General features: G+C 40.8%; 1 protein-coding gene across 1 annotated transcript; it reads left to right on the forward strand.

Moving 5' to 3' along the window:
* The first annotated feature begins 15,982 nt into the window (after window positions 1–15,982).
* LOC137246364 (putative nuclease HARBI1) lies at window positions 15,983–17,376 on the forward strand. The gene is made up of 3 exons (XM_067777460.1): window positions 15,983–16,109; window positions 16,191–16,389; window positions 16,457–17,376. Exons 1-3 carry the CDS (start codon window positions 16,089–16,091, stop codon window positions 17,269–17,271), a joined length of 1,035 nt encoding a protein of 344 aa, XP_067633561.1. The 5' UTR covers window positions 15,983–16,088; the 3' UTR covers window positions 17,272–17,376.
* Window positions 17,377–18,673: the final 1,297 nt, after the last annotated feature.

Genomic DNA, 18,673 nt, shown 5'->3' on the forward strand with positions numbered 1-18,673 from the left:
ACGGAGATTTACACAAATTACCACCAAATAAACGAACGTTGACTATGGCCACTTGACGGAGAACAATTTCGTTTACACCAATAAACGATGACGTTGACTTTGACCCGACGGAGAACAATTACGTTGACTTGACGGAGATTTGCCCATATTACCACCAAATAACGAACGTTGACTATGGCCTGACCAATTTGCACAAATTGTAAACGATGACTTTGATTATGATCACTTAACCGAGAACAATTACGTTGACACCAAATAAACGATGACGTTGACTTTGACCACTTGACGGAGATTTACACAAATTACCACCAAATAAACGAACGTTGACTATGGCCACTTGACGGAGAACAATTTCGTTGACACCAATAAACGATGATGTTTGACTTTGACTTGGCGGAGAACAATTACGTTGACTTGACGGAGATTTGCCCAGATTACCACCAAATAAACGAACGTTGACTATGATCACTTGACGGAGAACAATTACGATGACACCAAATAAACGAACGTTGACTATGGCCTGACCAATTTGCACAAATTATAAACGATGACGTTGACTATGACTTGACGGAGATATGCGCAAAAAATATAAACGATGACGTTGACTATGGCCACCAAATAAACGAACGTTGACTATGATCACTTGACGGAGAACAATTACGATGACACCAAATAAACGATGACGTTGACTTTGACTCGACGGAGAACAATTACGTTGACTTGACGGAGATTTGCCCAGATAACCACCAAATAACGAACGTTGATTATGGCCTGACCAATTTGCACAAATTATAAACGATGACTTTGATTATGGCCACACCAAATAAACGATGACGTTGACTATGACCACTTTACGGATATTTGCACAAATTATAAACGATGACGTTGACTATGATCACTTGACGGAGAACAATTACGTTGACTTGACGGAGATTTGCCCAGTTACCACCAAATAAACGAACGTTGACTATGGCCTGACCAATTTGCACAAATTATAAACGATGACTTTGATTATGGCCACACCAAATAAACGATGACATTGACTATGACCACTTTACGGATATTTGCACAAATTATAAACGATGACGTTGACTATGATCACTTGACGGAGAACAATTACGTTGACGGAGATTTGCCCAGTTACCACCAAATAAACGAACGTTGACTATGTTCACTTGACGGAGAACAACAACGTTAACACCAAATTAAGCGGAAAACTCCGTGGTATAAGATTTAGGCCAGGCACAGTTCACGTTCACAAGTAATTTGTTGCATTAATTTATTTTACCGTGACGATTTGATCGAGTGCAAGGGCAATTTTTTTAAACTTTTATGTCGACGACTTTAAATAAAAGGCGAAATTTTTTTATGTATTTAGATTGCATTTAATTAACACGGTAAAACTTTAAATAAAATACAACAGATTTAAAAGGCAATATTAACTTGACATGACGCGTTAAAAAAATTGCTGCCCTTGCTGGCCACTCGACTCGTCTTCTTTTCGATAACTGTCCTGCTGTTCAATTTGGTCCCTGTATAAATACAAATGTGTGCACAATGAAAGAACAGCAAAATCATACGATTATGCCGCTATGCATTGAAATTGCAGTAATGTTCAAAGCAATAAACAACATTAGCATGTATTTGTTATTGTATGGTTTTCTATGTTGGAAAGTGCACCGTAACTTGTATTAAAAAGGTAAATAACTGAGCAAACCCAGCAGACAATTAGATCAGCTCAGTAGCCCAGCAATATATTTTAATTTGCGTTGTTTGCTAAATTTATTATGAAATGACAGAGATACAATTTTTCTTTTCCGCCTTCGGATTATTGTTCTCGAGATTAATAACCGTCTTTTGATACCTCACTCGAAAATCTTGGCCCAACTTTAGGGTGGATACCGAAAACTGCACTACTACCTTTACTTTCTGATTTTCATTCATACGTATGTACATTTTTAAATAATAAAAAAATGTTATATTATTCTAATAGATATCATCTCCGCCGGGTTGCGATGCAGCTCAGAATATGCCAAAATCTACAATTAAATGCAGATTCACGTGTCATTTGCCAAGGATACAAGGTACTTTACAACCAACATGCTTTGAAATACGGTACCAAACTGGTTGGATGTATTTTCCTAAAAAAGTGGGGAACTACGCATCTTGGTTTGCCAGTATTTGCTTCGGTAATTTATATTGATTTGTATTGATTAAAAATTGCAATAATAGATAATTTAATGTGAATTAAAATTGAATAGGTAGCCACCGTGGTGTGATGGTAGCGTGCTCCGCCTACCACACCGTATGCCCTGGGTTCGCACCCCGGGCAAAGCAACATCAAAATTTTAGAAATAAGGTTTTTAAATTAGAAGAAAATTTTTCTAAGCGGGGTCGCCCCTCGGCAGTGTTTGGCAAGCACTCCGGGTGTATTTCTGCCATGAAAAGCTCTCAGTGAAAACTCATCTGCCTTGCAGATGCCGTTCGGGGTCGGCATAAAACATGTAGTTCCCGTCCAGCCAATTTGTAGGGAAACTGAAGAGGAGCACGACGCAAATTGGAAGAGAAGCTCGGCCTTAGATCTCTTCGGAGGTTATCGCGCCTTACATTTAATTTTTCTTTAGGTAGCCAGAGCAAAAAAGGCAACTGATCGTCATGCAACTGTTATTTATGTGGCGCCACCGGGAGCTGCTGCTGCTATCCTAGAAGCATTAGGAGCAGAAATGTCTGATTGTTTGCATCACCAAAGGTGTGCCATAACATGATATGGTTCGCGTTAAGCACGCTCTCTTAAGGCAAAAAAAAAAAAATCGCGTCTAGTCATGCCCGATTGTCCAGGAATCATCGCACCGGAAAGGGTAAGTAAATTGGGACACATTACAAGCAGGACAATGTTGTGTATGTCGGGGTTGATTCTGGATAGGTAAGAGTTTAACCTGTTACGTTATCCAGCTCGAAGTTGAGCTAGAGTGACTACTCTCGTTTCCCTAGGGAGAGTGAGTTCCTCCTCTGCTAGTTTTGTTCTTTGAGTACAGGAATCACCGGCATAGAGGTCCGACGCCTGTTTGTGGAGTTCACTGAAGACATGCTTGTGTTTTTTAGCTTCATACGGCTGTGTTCTCAGGTGCCGTATTTCCTCATAATGTAATGAGGCCGTGAACAACAAGAGCCACAAATGATTTATAAAAGTTACGAGGACGCTGGATTTTGGAATCTAGCCCAGGGCAACCTGTCCGATGCAACCATCCTTTGCACGTGAAACACTGACAAGAGTATTTATTTTTTTAATTTAATTTATTTATTATTACGGCTGTTTATGCCTAAAACTTAAACTACTAAGTACAATACATTGTTATAATCTCTTATTTCTATTGAATATGATGTTGGAATGCCATGTGATTCCGATCAGCATATTTACTAGCGTGACAAAGGGACGAGTCTGGGAGCCACTCATTTAAGGAAGGTTAGAAAGGACGCGTTTCCAATCCTCCATTGCTCCCAGCTTAAGGCAACAAAATGTGGAACTTATATTTTTCAATTATATGTGTATTTTAAGCTGTCGGAATGTATTAGTCTCCGATGAACACAGCTAAACATGTCTTTGGATGTGGGAAATTGAAAATAACGTGTATCCAATCACCCCTCAACTTTGTTTAGTAAAGACGCTGTCGGAATGCATAAAGATTCCGATTAGCAGAGCTCAACATATAATGGGAGGTTGAAAAGGACGTGTTTCCAATCCTCCTGCTCCAAATTTTGTTTGGCCTTATTTTCGTTATTTTTGTTACACATTATATAATTTTATTGTTATATTAATGCTGTCGGAATTTGAGTGATTCCGATCAGCAACAGTAAATATCAGCTGGAAATACCGAATTCCAGCGAAATTAGTTGTTGGAACTGTCTGGAGTTACAGGTGGCGATCGATTTTCTTTTCCTTAGGGCCGGATGCATTGTATTTTGCTGCTTCCAATATTACCATTCCCTTTTCGCGCTCCAGTATCGGATATATCATGTAAAAAATAAGAGGAGAAAAACTTTATCTTATTGGAAGGGTTTTACAATGCTCCAATAAACTTTTTTTTAAAAGTATTGAAGTTATTACTACTTTTTATGTGATTAGGAAGTTCATTGAAATATTTCAGGCGACTTTGATTATGGCCACACCAAATAAACGATGACATTGACTATGACCACTTTACGGATATTTGCACAAATTATAAACGATGACGTTGACTATGATCACTTGACGGAGAACAATTACGTTGACGGAGATTTGCCCAGTTACCACCAAATAAACGAACGTTGACTATGTTCACTTGACGGAGAACAACAACGTTAACACCAAATTAAGCGGAAAACTCCGTGATATAAGATTTAGGCCAGGCACAGTTCACGTTCACAAGTAATTTGTTGCATTAATTTATTTTACCGTGACGATTTGATCGAGTGCAAGGGCAATTTTTTTAAACTTTTATGTCGACGACTTTAAATAAAAGGCGAAATTTTTTTATGTATTTAGATTGCATTTAATTAACACTGTAAAACTTTAAATAAAATACAACAGATTTAAAAGGCAATATTAACTTGACATGACGCGTTAAAAAAATTGCTGCCCTTGCTGGCCACTCGACTCGTCTTCTTTTCGATAACTGTCCTGCTGTTCAATTTGGTCCCTGTATAAATACAAATGTGTGCACAATGAAAGAACAGCAAAATCATACGATTATGCCGCTATGCATTGAAATTGCAGTAATGTTCAAAGCAATAAACAACATTAGCATGTATTTGTTATTGTATGGTTTTCTATGTTGGAAAGTGCACCGTAACTTGTATTAAAAAGGTAAATAACTGAGCAAACCCAGCAGACAATTAGATCAGCTCAGTAGCCCAGCAATATATTTTAATTTGCGTTGTTTGCTAAATTTATTATGAAATGACAGAGATACAATTTTTCTTTTCCGCCTTCGGATTATTGTTCTCGAGATTAATAACCGTCTTTTGATACCTCACTCGAAAATCTTGGCCCAACTTTAGGGTGGATACCGAAAACTGCACTACTACCTTTACTTTCTGATTTTCATTCATACGTATGTACATTTTTAAATAATAAAAAAATGTTATATTATTCTAATAGATATCATCTCCGCCGGGTTGCGATGCAGCTCAGAATATGCCAAAATCTACAATTAAATGCAGATTCACGTGTCATTTGCCAAGGATACAAGGTACTTTACAACCAACATGCTTTGAAATACGGTACCAAACTGGTTGGATGTATTTTCCTAAAAAAGTGGGGAACTACGCATCTTGGTTTGCCAGTATTTGCTTCGGTAATTTATATTGATTTGTATTGATTAAAAATTGCAATAATAGATAATTTAATGTGAATTAAAATTGAATAGGTAGCCACCGTGGTGTGATGGTAGCGTGCTCCGCCTACCACACCGTATGCCCTAGGTTCGCACCCCGGGCAAAGCAACATCAAAATTTTAGAAATAAGGTTTTTAAATTAGAAGAAAATTTTTCTAAGCGGGGTCGCCCCTCGGCAGTGTTTGGCAAGCACTCCGGGTGTATTTCTGCCATGAAAAGCTCTCAGTGAAAACTCATCTGCCTTGCAGATGCCGTTCGGGGTCGGCATAAAACATGTAGTTCCCGTCCAGCCAATTTGTAGGGAAACTGAAGAGGAGCACGACGCAAATTGGAAGAGAAGCTCGGCCTTAGATCTCTTCGGAGGTTATCGCGCCTTACATTTAATTTTTCTTTAGGTAGCCAGAGCAAAAAAGGCAACTGATCGTCATGCAACTGTTATTTATGTGGCGCCACCGGGAGCTGCTGCTGCTATCCTAGAAGCATTAGGAGCAGAAATGTCTGATTGTTTGCATCACCAAAGGTGTGCCATAACATGATATGGTTCGCGTTAAGCACGCTCTCTTAAGGCAAAAAAAAAAAAAAATCGCGTCTAGTCATGCCCGATTGTCCAGGAATCATCGCACCAGAAAGGGTAAGTAAATTGGGACACATTACAAGCAGGACAATGTTGTGTATGTCGGGGTTGATTCTGGATAGGTAAGAGTTTAACCTGTTACGTTATCCAGCTCGAAGTTGAGCTAGAGTGACTACTCTCGTTTCCCTAGGGAGAGTGAGTTCCTCCTCTGCTAGTTTTGTTCTTTGAGTACAGGAATCACCGGCATAGAGGTCCGACGCCTGTTTGTGGAGTTCACTGAAGACATGCTTGTGTTTTTTAGCTTCATACGGCTGTGTTCTCAGGTGCCGTATTTCCTCATAATGTAATGAGGCCGTGAACAACAAGAGCCACAAATGATTTATAAAAGTTACGAGGACGCTGGATTTTGGAATCTAGCCCAGAGCAACCTGTCCGATGCAACCATCCTTTGCACGTGAAACACTGACAAGAGTATTTATTTTTTTAATTTAATTTATTTATTATTACGGCTGTTTATGCCTAAAACTTAAACTACTAAGTACAATACATTGTTATAATCTCTTATTTCTATTGAATATGATGTTGGAATGCCATGTGATTCCGATCAGCATATTTACTAGCGTGACAAAGGGACGAGTCTGGGAGCCACTCATTTAAGGAAGGTTAGAAAGGACGCGTTTCCAATCCTCCATTGCTCCCAGCTTAAGGCAACAAAATGTGGAACTTATATTTTTCAATTATATGTGTATTTTAAGCTGTCGGAATGTATTAGTCTCCGATGAACACAGCTAAACATGTCTTTGGATGTGGGAAATTGAAAATAACGTGTATCCAATCACCCCTCAACTTTGTTTAGTAAAGACGCTGTCGGAATGCATAAAGATTCCGATTAGCAGAGCTCAACATATAATGGGAGGTTGAAAAGGACGTGTTTCCAATCCTCCTGCTCCAAATTTTGTTTGGCCTTATTTTCGTTATTTTTGTTACACATTATATAATTTTATTGTTATATTAATGCTGTCGGAATTTGAGTGATTCCGATCAGCAACAGTAAATATCAGCTGGAAATACCGAATTCCAGCGAAATTAGTTGTTGGAACTGTCTGGAGTTACAGGTGGCGATCGATTGTCTTTTCCTTAGGGCCGGATGCATTGTATTTTGCTGCTTCCAATATTACCATTCCCTTTTCGCGCTCCAGTATCGGATATATCATGTAAAAAATAAGAGGAGAAAAACTTTATCTTATTGGAAGGGTTTTACAATGCTCCAATAAACTTTTTTTTAAAAGTATTGAAGTTATTACTACTTTTTATGTGATTAGGAAGTTCATTGAAATATTTCAGGCCCTTATATATATGACCGTCCTAAAAAGATTCTTTTCCGGCAAACGCAGCAAACTCATTCTCAGGACCGGGGTCAGGATAAGGACCCGGATTAGGGTCGATACCTTCCCGGAAGAGGAGAGTATGGCGCAGACCCGCTGCAAGGATCTGCTGGGAGGATGACAATTTGTGGGAGGGACGCAATAAATTAAACACTGAGTCCGCCTGCTCATTACCCTCTACTCCCCTGTGGCCTAGGACACAGGGCAACAATACTACGTTGTGTGCTACTAATTGATTTAGCTTTTCTTCGCACTGAAGGACCAGTGCTGACTTTGTTTCGAACGCCGCAAATGCCGTACCAAGAGACTGGGCAGCCCATAACATTTTGGCACAACCGGAACACTGCCGGACATCCAATCTATATGAAAGCTATGCATTCAAAAGTGTTTGTACCAGTGGCTGGTGCACACCGAACTGGACCAATGTATGCTATATTGATGCCTGCACAAATACCAAGCTATGTTTATGTGAATAATGTTACTGCTTATGTCCATTTGCACGGTTGAGCACATACAGCACCTACGTTTATACAAGGTGGAACACCACACTATCTACATGGCGATATAGCCACCGATCACGTTGTTATAAGAGATTAATTAAAATATGTTATTCATAAACACTGATTCTTATATTTTCATTATCATTAAACTGTAGACTGTATACTCATGACGGGTATTCTTACTGGACACTGCCTTCTGGCGTCACATGCCTTTAAATTAGGCTTGGTCAGTGATAGCAGATGTAGTAATGGCGGGTTGGAGGAGGAAACGATCGATTACGTTCTGTGCTCGTTCCCTGCGCTTGCCAGGCTAAGACTCCAGCTGACAGCTGTCAGATCTAGAAGCAGCAAGTTGGTTAAGTTGTAGGAAGCTTCAGGTATATGTCAAGAGGGCGGAGTTATTTTATAACATGTCCTGGTTGTTGATAGGGTTTTTAGCTTGGTCGTTAAAACAAACTTTTGGTAACACTACGGACTCATTCAGTCTATGTGAGGTCGTCATGAACCCGCCAGTTCAACCTAAACTATATTTTGTTTTGGTTTTTACTTTAGAATCAACCGTTTAAGTAAGCGATGCCAGCTAACTAAGCGCCTTCAAATGTAGATCCATAAGGAACATGGGAGCCTCGGCTGTTAAAGAAACAGGATTCGCCACGGGTAGGTGAGGTTCACAATTGGGTTGGAGAAGCTATATATTGCGCTGGCAACCCATTGAACGGGTTGCGCTACACAACCCGCTGAACCAATTTGGTATTTTAATCGCCTGTTGTTGTTGTTGTTGTTGTAGCAATGCTCGCCCCACCCAATAGGCGCGACCGATCACAAATTGTCATCAATATCCTCTAACGGGAGTCCAAGGAAACTTGCCGTTTCAACAGGGGTGGACCATAAGGAAAGGGGTGTTAGAGGCGTTGGTTCCACATTACAATTAAAGAGATGGTTGGTGTCATGTGGGGACACATTGCAAGCAGGGCATACATTTTGTATGTCGGGGTTGATTCTGGATAGGTAAGAGTTTAACCTGTTACAGTATCCAGAACGAAGTTGAGCAAGAGTGACACGCGTTTCCCTGGGGAGTATGCGTTCCTCTTCTGCGAGTTCTGGATATTTTTCTTCAAGTACTGGATTCACCGGGCAATTCCCGACATAAAGGTCCGACGCCTGTCTATGGAGTTCACCAAGGACTTGCTTGTGTTTTTCCGCTTCATACGGCTGGGTACTCAGGTACCGTATTTCCTCAAAATGCTTACGGAGATGACTCCTTAGGCCCCTAGGCGGTGCTGGTTCGTCAATCAGATGTCTGTTGGGATGCCCAGGTTTCTGGGTATTCAGCAGAAACTGTTTAGTCAGCATCTCATTTCTCTCCCTGATGGGGAGTATTCTCGCCTCATTATGCAGATGGTGTTCTGGTGACATAAGAAGACAGCCCGTGGCGATTCTGAGAGCAGTATTTGGCAGGCCTGTAGTTTCTTCCAGTGGGTGGTTTTTAGGCTTGACGACCATATGGGTGACGCGTAGCACGTAATCGGCTGGCTAATTGCTTTGTATGTGGTCAAGAGCGTTTCTTTATCTTTTCCCCAGGTACTGCCAGCAAGGGATTTGAGGATTTTATTACGGCTCTGAATTCTTGGAACAATTGCGGTTGCGTGCGCACCAAAATGTAGATCCTGATCAAACGTCACACCCAAGATTTTGGGGTGTAGGACAGTCGGTAGCGTAGTGCCATCGACGTGGATGTTCAATATGGTCGACATTTGGGGCGTCCATGTTGTAAATAAGGTCGCGGAAGATTTAGTCGGTGACAATGCCAGGTTTCGCGAGGCGAAAAAACTGGAGAGATCAGGGAGATAGCCGTTTATTTTATTGCATAGCTCATCGATCTTTGGGCCTGGGCCTGTGGCCATTATTGTGCAGTCATCGGCGTAGGAAACGATTGTGACTCCTTCCGGTGGTGAAGGTAGCTTAGATATGTAGAAATTAAACAAAAGCGGGGATAGGACACCACCCTGTGGCACCCCTTGTTTAATTCTCCTTTGTTTTGATGTTTCGTTTCTGAATTGCACCGATGCCTGCCGACCACCCAGATAATTTGCGGTCCACCTTTTAAGACATGGGGGAAGGGTGGACCCTTCCAGGTCTTGCAGTAACGAGCCATGGTTGACCGTATCAAAAGCTTTTGATAGGTCTAACGCTACGAGTACTGTTCTATGGTGGGGATATTGATTCAAACCGCAATTTATCTGGGTGCTAATGACATTTAGCGCGGAGGTAGTGCTATGGAGTTTTCTGAAGCCATGCTGATGAGGGGCTAGCTGCAAATGTGCTTGGAAATAAGGGAGCAAAATGGCTTCAAGCGTCTTTGCCACTGGCGATAGGAGAGATATCGGACGATATGACTCACCTACGTTAGCTGGTTTCCCAGGCTTTAGTAGCGGGACCACCTTGGCCATTTTCCATTTCTCGGGTATGACAAAGGTGGAAAGAGACAGGTTGAAGACATGCGCTAAGTATTTGAAACCCTCTTTCCCTAGGTTTTTAAGCATCGGCATGGCTATGCCGTCTGGGCCCACTGCTTTGGATGGTTTATCGCGACCAATGGCGTCCTCAACCTCTCTAGCGGTGATGGTAATTGGTGACGCGCTGAGTTTGTGTTTATGTGCGTGTCTATTGGCTCTCCGTCTATCTTTGTCGACCGTATGATGCATTATATATTGTCGGCAGAAAGCGCTCGCGCATTTTTTCGCATCCGACAGCACCTTATCGCCAAAGGCGATGGAAACTTTGTCTTTGTGCTTAGTCGGATTCGATAGGGACTTTACGGTGGACCAAAGTTTACCTACACCGGTAGAGAGGTTACAACCTCTTAGGTGCTCTTCCCATTTCGCCCGCTTGTGTTCGTCCACAAGCAATCTGATGCGTTGGTTTATATCCCTTATTTGGGGGTCGCCTGGATCAAGCTGTCTTATAAGGTCGCGTTCCCTCGCTAAGCTCGCGGCCTCCGCCGGGAAGTGGGGCCGGATTTCGGGAATTCTCCCGGCGGGAATGAAATGTGCCGAGGCGGATTCAATGACCTTACGGAAGGCACGCTCCCCTTGGCGGGCATCAGTCGGGATAGGGAGGGCAGCAAAGCTGCTGTCTGTTGCAGATTTATATTCTTCCCACTTTCCTTTTTTGAAGTTTATGAAAGTGCGTTTTTCGGTGACGATGAAGTCGGCAGTACGCTCGAACGAAATAAGTATGGGCAGGTGGTCGGATGCCAATGTTACCATCGGCTGCCAGTTGACGCAGTTTACGAGTTCTGCGCTCACGATTGAGATATCTGGCGAGCTATGACAGCTTCCTACCATACGTGTGGGGGCGTCTCCGTTTATTGTGCAGAACGTCGTTTCGTCTATTTGATCCGCCAACATCTCACCCCTACTGTCCGCCCGCAAGTTTGAGTGCCATAGGTCCTGATGGGCATTGAAATCGCCTAAGATAATGCGATTGTTGCCAGTGAGTAAGGCCTCGATATTAGGGCGGTATCCACTGGGGCAACAGGTGACAGGAGGGATGTAGATGTTGATGATTTCTAGATTTGCATCGCCTGACCGGACAGATAGGCCTTGACGTTCTAAGACATTGTCACTGCGGTCGATGCCAGGATCAAATATATGATATTGCACAGAGTGGTGTATAATAAACGCGAGGCCGCCTCCATTACCGCTCTCGCGGTCTTTCCTGTGGACATTATAACCAGAGCAGGTCTGCAATGCAGATCTTGCTTTGAGTTTAGTCTCTTGAAGCGCAGCAATGCGGATGTTGTGCCGCTTCATGAAATCGACTATCTCCGTAATCTTCCCAGTTAGTCCATTACAGTTGAACTGCAGAATTCTGAAGTGCATGAGGGGTGACGCCGCCACTCTAGGGGTAAGTGAGGGGTGACTACGCCTAGGTTGTGGAAGGCCAGGACGCAATTGCTGTTGTGGCCTTGGGACTGGGCGCCCTTGGGCAAGCATTGGGGTACCCGGATGATTTGGGTTTGCGACCTGGCAACATGGCGCGATGAAACCCGTCGGGGGGTTGCCGTCGCGGAGACCAGAACATCTAGGAAAGTGGCACCACCCAAGGCAGGAGCTGCATTGAGCGGATGTCGCAAACCTATATATTCTGTGCTGGCAGACGGTGCAAACGGAGGCAGGGACTAAGAGTCTGTTTCCCTGACCTGCACGATTGCTGCCAGAAAAGAGGGGGGGAGAAGAAGACGGGGGCAGGGGCTGATGCTCAGCATTGCTACCAGCTCTACTACGAAGGTAGTAGTCATGAGTGGTATCAGCTGTTTGAGTTGTTGGCGCCGTGGGGCGCGAGCAGCAGCGGGTACTTGTTGTGGCTTGCTGAGCAGCGAAGCTGCTGGAAGGTAGTGGGGATACGCTTAGGCGTAGACTACGGGACGCCCTTGGGCGTGAGCAGCAAGGAGCCACAAAAGATTTATAAAAGTTACGTGGACGTCGGGTTTTGGGATCAAGCCCAGAACAACCTGTCCGATGCAACCATCCCTTGCACGAGACACACTGAACAGAGTATGACCGTCCTAAAAAGATTCTTTTCTGGCAAATGCAGCAAAACCATTTCTCATGACCGGGGTCAGGAGACGGACCCGGATTGGGTTCGATACCTTCCCGGAGTAAGAGAATATGTAGCAGTCCTGCTGCAAGGAGCTGCTGGGAGGATGACAATTTGTGGGACGGACGAAACAAATTAAATGGGGTCACACTGAAATGACAGTCCTTGGTCGGGAAAAATCCCGAGTCGCTCCGGTACATAGAACCGACTGCCTTGGGAAGCGATTTTAATCGCCTCTTACGCAGGCATGCCTACCGCGGGTATACTCTAAGCCCCCTAACCCGCTGGAGCCATGAGAAGCGTTAGTGACCTTGGGTGTCCCAAGGAAAGTTCCGTCGTGTCTGGTGTTGTTGGGTGAGCGGCCAGGCAGCAGCGTGCAACAAATGCACCATTCAGGAGGATACCCTTGCTGAGCCCAGAAAATCTGAGAAAGTTGGGTGTACTGGTCGGATGCAGCAAACGAGTATATTCTGTAATAGCATATGATCAACTTGGAGATAACCAAACGTTTATTTTCCTGTCCAACAGGGAACTGGTTCTAGACCCTGCTGTTAAAGAAGGATAGGCGTAGTCACATCAATTCGTTCCCGGGTTACTCGGGGAAATCAGTTTTAGCAGTACTTTGCACTTTTTATACTGCACGTCCATACAAGAACTTCGGATAATGAATTAAACAGTTGTAGTTCTTGTTGTTGAATTAATCTGTCATCTGCATTTGTTTGTTTTTGTAGCACGTCTAATTTCCTTCGTAACATCAATCAATTATCCCTTGTTATAATGTTATCCTCTCTATGAATTCAACAGCGAAGTATCTTCCGGTACCCCTGATTCTAGTTATCTGAAATCTCCTTGAGTCCCTTGTGCCTTTGGCCTCTCAGAAGAGCTAATTGTGGAGCCCTATTTATAGAACACTTTTCGGGTTAAATATATTAAAGACTTTAATCTATCCTTACTGATATTAGTTTCTTTCTCATTCTAGGTAATTTGATTTTGACGATGTGCGCATAGCAATATTCCAAATATTCCAGCTGTGGCTGAAGGAAGAACATAAATTTGCTCAAATTATAAGAAAACTGCGACAACTATCCCCCCGCCTTTTTAGTACCACAGATAAGGCGCTAACAAGCATACTATGGGAAAGGGTCAAGACGAAAGGATCAATATCACCTGTATATTGATTTTGATAGCACGAATTGGGGCTTCCGGTATTAAAGCCAAATTAAACTTCCTTAACCCTAAGGCCATAGTCGTAACCATACCCATATCCATAACCATCTCAATGTGATCGATTAATGGTGCCTTAACCTAAAAATTGTGAAAATTTCATAAAAATGAAGAAAACGCAAAAAATTACAAACATATTCAACAAAAAATAAGTCTCTTAGTCATAACGTATCCAAAACAATGAAGAAAATCTTCAAAAAGTTATAAAATTCACCAACTCAAATATTTTTAGGTTATGGATATGGCTAGGAACCAACAACTAATTGATTGGCTATGGCGTTAGCGTTATGGTATGGCACCATTAATCGATTACATTCCTTTCCATAAGGTAGGTTCGATCAGCTGATTTATTTGGTTATGGCTTTATGGTTATAAGTCACCATTAATTCGCTCTTTATCCCTACAAAACTCATATGGCTCTGCAAACTGATGTTGAACAACACCACCAGCGCAGGAAAAATTGGGCATCATCACTGAGCTTCGAAAGTTTCAGAAAGGGCACAGCTATAAATAGACGTTATTGTACTTAATTAGCTTGTACATATCAATATACACATATGTTCAGTTCACTAGAGTAATAAGGGAATTATTTAAATTGTAAAAGAACATTGTATATATGAATTATTTATAATTAAATATTATCTGAACATAAAGGACGCGCTTCATTCATGGAAAAAGCGACTTGACGGAAGGTAACCGATACGGGTAACCGATAGACCAGTTACCCGTGTCGTTGTTGTTGCATATGTTTTCGTTAGCGATAACGGAAACATAACTGATGAAGTAACTTAAAAATGTAAATAACATCGAGCGAGAAGGAATGTCGAAAACACAATAGGTAAGAGCGAGAAAGCGAGTCACACGTACACTATTTTGAGAGAGCGCATGCGTTACCTTTTTCACGACATCAATGTAAAAGTCATTAAGACGATAATTGGTGAACAAATTATTGGTGACGATTAAGTAATCGATTAGGTAACGGGTACCTGTCTTGTAGGGCAATTGGTTGGCTACGATACGGTTACGACCCTAAGCGCCAAATACACGACACGAACATTTCCGCGAACATTCCCGTTATGTCATGTTTCTGCGACCTTTTCTGTCGTGTATGGTGGTGTTTGCCAGTTCGCGCAAATGTTCGCCAAAAATCAAAATATTTTAATTTTTGGCGAACATTTGCGCGAACTGTTCTTGCGTGTATGGCGAAATAGCTCATAATCGTAGTAATTTCTGAACGGAACAGACGTGCGCGGAAAAGTAAAATGAACAATAAAAAATTTCTGAGTGATATTATTGAAATGTATAAATATTTGCCATCATTGTGGCAAGTAAAAAGCAAAGATTATTGTAATAGAATTAAAAAGAATAATGATTATGCGACTTTAATCGAAAAATTAAAAGAAGTAGATCCTGATGCCACAAAGGATACAGTTATAAAAAAATAAATAGTTTGTACCAAATTCTTTTTTTGCGATCTTCTCTCTTTTTTTACGCTTAATTGCCACAGCGAGCAATATTGCTGCAGCACAATTGTTGTCCGTATACATCGCTGTCTGAAAGATAACTAATGTTCGGCCAAAAGTTCGTATGGAGTATGGCCAAAGCTGCGAACAAGATTGCGGAATGTTCGCGGAAATGTTCGTGTCGTGTATTTGGCGCTTTAGCGGCACCAATAATCGATTGCATTGATTCTCATAAGGTTGGTCGAATCAGCTGTTATAAGGTTACCGATACGGTTACCGATAAAGCACCAATGTCTGCAGCTTTACATCTATAGACGTTAACGCTTAAACTTTATATGGGCTGCTAAGGGCCAAACTTGTGAAATTGCTGCGCATAAAGTTAGTACTACTAAATCTCAATATGCATTATACTCAAATGCAACTGAAATATGTGTCTTTATTTCACCCCTACACTAATTCTATGTATCAGCTCTAAAACTCCTAAGCAACTATTTGCCGCTAGATGGGTCTCCTAAGCATTATCTAAGCGAAGATAAGCGTCTTTTTTACGCGCAAACGTAAACATATACTCGTGTAAAAAAAAAGGTTATTATTACTGTCTTACATGATAAGCGCTTAACCGTATAACGGCCAGGTAGAGTGTGGGGTAGTGTTTTCAGGTTGTCTCTTCAATAAAATTTTTTTAACAGCTTGTTGAACGTCAAAAATCCTACAAAATTGAAAGAAAGAGACGGAATCTTTTTTTTTTAAGGATATAGTAGCGCTGCGTCAAAATTGAATTTCAAAACACAGTTGTGGTCATCCAGTGAGTTTTACAGCTCCGGATCACGCTCAATTCTCACGGGAATGGTCCGGATCATTGTTGTGAGAGTTGGTAGCACTACCAAAAACGTCATTTTCGTTGTAAGAAGAAGAAAAGTAAACAAACCGATATAATTAAAGCGTTGTGAAAAATTAAACGAAAAACATGGATGAACATTTGTTTGAAGTAAGTTTACACATTTTTTAAACTCATTGCTGTTTTTTAGTAAGAATTTTCCTTCATGTCTATCATTTAAATATATTGCAGTTTATGTATGAATCGTCATCGGAATCGGCAAATACAAGCGGCTTGACTGAAGAATTCATGAATTTATCTGGAAGCACTTCGGAAAATGAAGAGGAACATGTTCCAAATGAAAATTTTTTAGACACAATTGATGGTTATACAGATCAGGACTTCAGAAAGCATTTTAAAATGAATCGGTCCACTGCGCATATTTTAATTGGTAAGAATTTCACATCAATTAATCCTTCTTAGTCATTTATAAAAATATGTCTTTTATCATTTTGTAGAACGGTATAATACAAGCGCACTTTATTCTAAAAAGGAACATGGAAGATTTTGCAAAGTTGGAGCTGCAAAAGAGATATATATGCTTTTGTGGTACATGGCAAGTACTAGTACGTTTCGTGAAATAGCGAATCGTTTCAACATGGCTGAGTCAACTGCATGGAGAGTAATAAGGCGAGTGATTGAATGGCTATTGTCAATTGGCCATGAATATGTTCAGTGGCCTTCTCTGTCAAAAGCAAGGGACAATATACGCAAGTTTTATGCCATGAAGAGCATTTCAAATGTGATTGGTTGTATAGACTGCTCGCACATAAAAATTAAAGCCCCAGTATCAAACAAAGAAGCGTATTTCAATCGGAAGCATTTTTATAGCCTACAATTGCAAGCTGTTGTAGACGCAGATAAAATATTTATAGACATATTCGCTGGTGAACCGGGCTCGTTACATGACAGTCGAGTTTTGAGACGATCAAGTTTATACCAACGAGCGTTAGATGATATGACATCCACTTTTCCATTCAACTCAGGTTTGCTTGGAGACTCAGCTTACGCAAATACGGAATGGTTGATAAGTCCATTTCGAGATAATGGATTTTTGACATCAGCCCAGAGGCAATTCAATTATTTACATTCGTCAACCAGAAATGTCGTTGAAAATGCTTTTGGATTATTGAAAATGAGATTCAGACGACTGCTTCATTTCACTGAACATACAGACCTGCAATCGATCGTTCGGATTATTATATGTGGATGCATTCTTCATAACATTTGTTGTTTCGAACACGACAGCATTGAAGACGAGAATTTGATATAGGATGAAGAACATGCAAGCAATATGCATCTGCAAGGGAACGAAGCGGCTTCTGGAAGTAGGCGTGGTATTGTTCTACAAAACCTAATCGATACAAATGTTATTAGCACGCCGTCGTAGGTTATACTTACTTATACGCTTAGATTTCTAGTTCTAAAATACTTGTCGAACTGATATTTTCTTCGAAATAAACATTTTATTTGGATTGAAGTTCCTATATTCATATAAATTCATTTATTTATTATTTGTTGCTTCAGGTAAAGTAAAAAATATCCAATCCAGGTACAGGTGTAAGGAAAATTCGTCTATTATATTTCTTAAATCAAGGCTACATCATTATATATTCAAAAACAAAAAACACTTCATTGATAAAAGTACTCATAAAATATCACAAAGAAGTTGACTTCACATTTTTCAAACTAAAAAGTGTCGCGAAAATACTCCAAAGTTCATTCCTACTTACAACTAAGCTAGGTTTATAAATATATACAGACTTCACTCATATTCCTAACTATAACTATACATACATGCTTAAAATAGCACATGTTGAACAAAAGGTAATTCATAATAAATACTAATAATAAATATATCACATTGTTTTTTTTGCATCCATAAACGCCGTCAGCATGGCCATTTTTTCTTCATGCCGCTTTTGCTTTAATTGCTGCGCCTGCTCCATGTTTTCAATTTTTTTTTTGCAGCATACTCTTCAAAGACCTTTATTTTGTTGGCAGCAAGCTCCTTTCTGCACTGAATTTTCATTTCCATTATTTTTTCTTTCAATGGAGGTCTATAGCTTCTTTGTTTTCTATAACATTTTGGCAATTTTTTTTCGTTTCCGCCTTCGTTGGAGCAGCTAGGTGTGCCATCTTGTGGTGGAAGATTTAGAGGCTGGCCGAATAAATTTATGGAGTGGTTATTTGATATAACTGTATTATCACCAAATATTTCCTCCATCAAATCAGCAAACGGAGCATTGCATGGCGTTGCTCCCGTCCTGCCATTATTGTCCACACTCTGTTTATATGCCCTTATTAAATTTTTTAGTTTTGCCGAAAGCATTTCCACCGTCGTTGGTTGACAATAAGAAATTATTAATAAACTTTGTAAACATATATCGTGGGCTATCATCAAACTCACCAATACACCTTGGCTCTCTAAATCCATCAGCACATTCTCCACGGCATATTTTTTTCTCCTAATGCTGGCAAACTCTTCCTTCCTAGCAAGGTACGCATTTAAATTTTATTTTTTTATACATACGTTTTATTAAAGTTGTCCATTAAAGTCGTTCTTTTTCGTTAGTTTTTTGAAATAGTTTTCACACTTAAGCATATATGACACTACTTTATTTTTGCTTGGATTCCAAGCTAAAAAAACTGACGAAACTTTATCGGAACTTCAA

This window comes from Eurosta solidaginis, chromosome 3 (genome assembly GCF_040869045.1).
Source record: "Eurosta solidaginis isolate ZX-2024a chromosome 3, ASM4086904v1, whole genome shotgun sequence".
Classification (NCBI taxonomy): domain Eukaryota; kingdom Metazoa; phylum Arthropoda; class Insecta; order Diptera; family Tephritidae; genus Eurosta; species Eurosta solidaginis.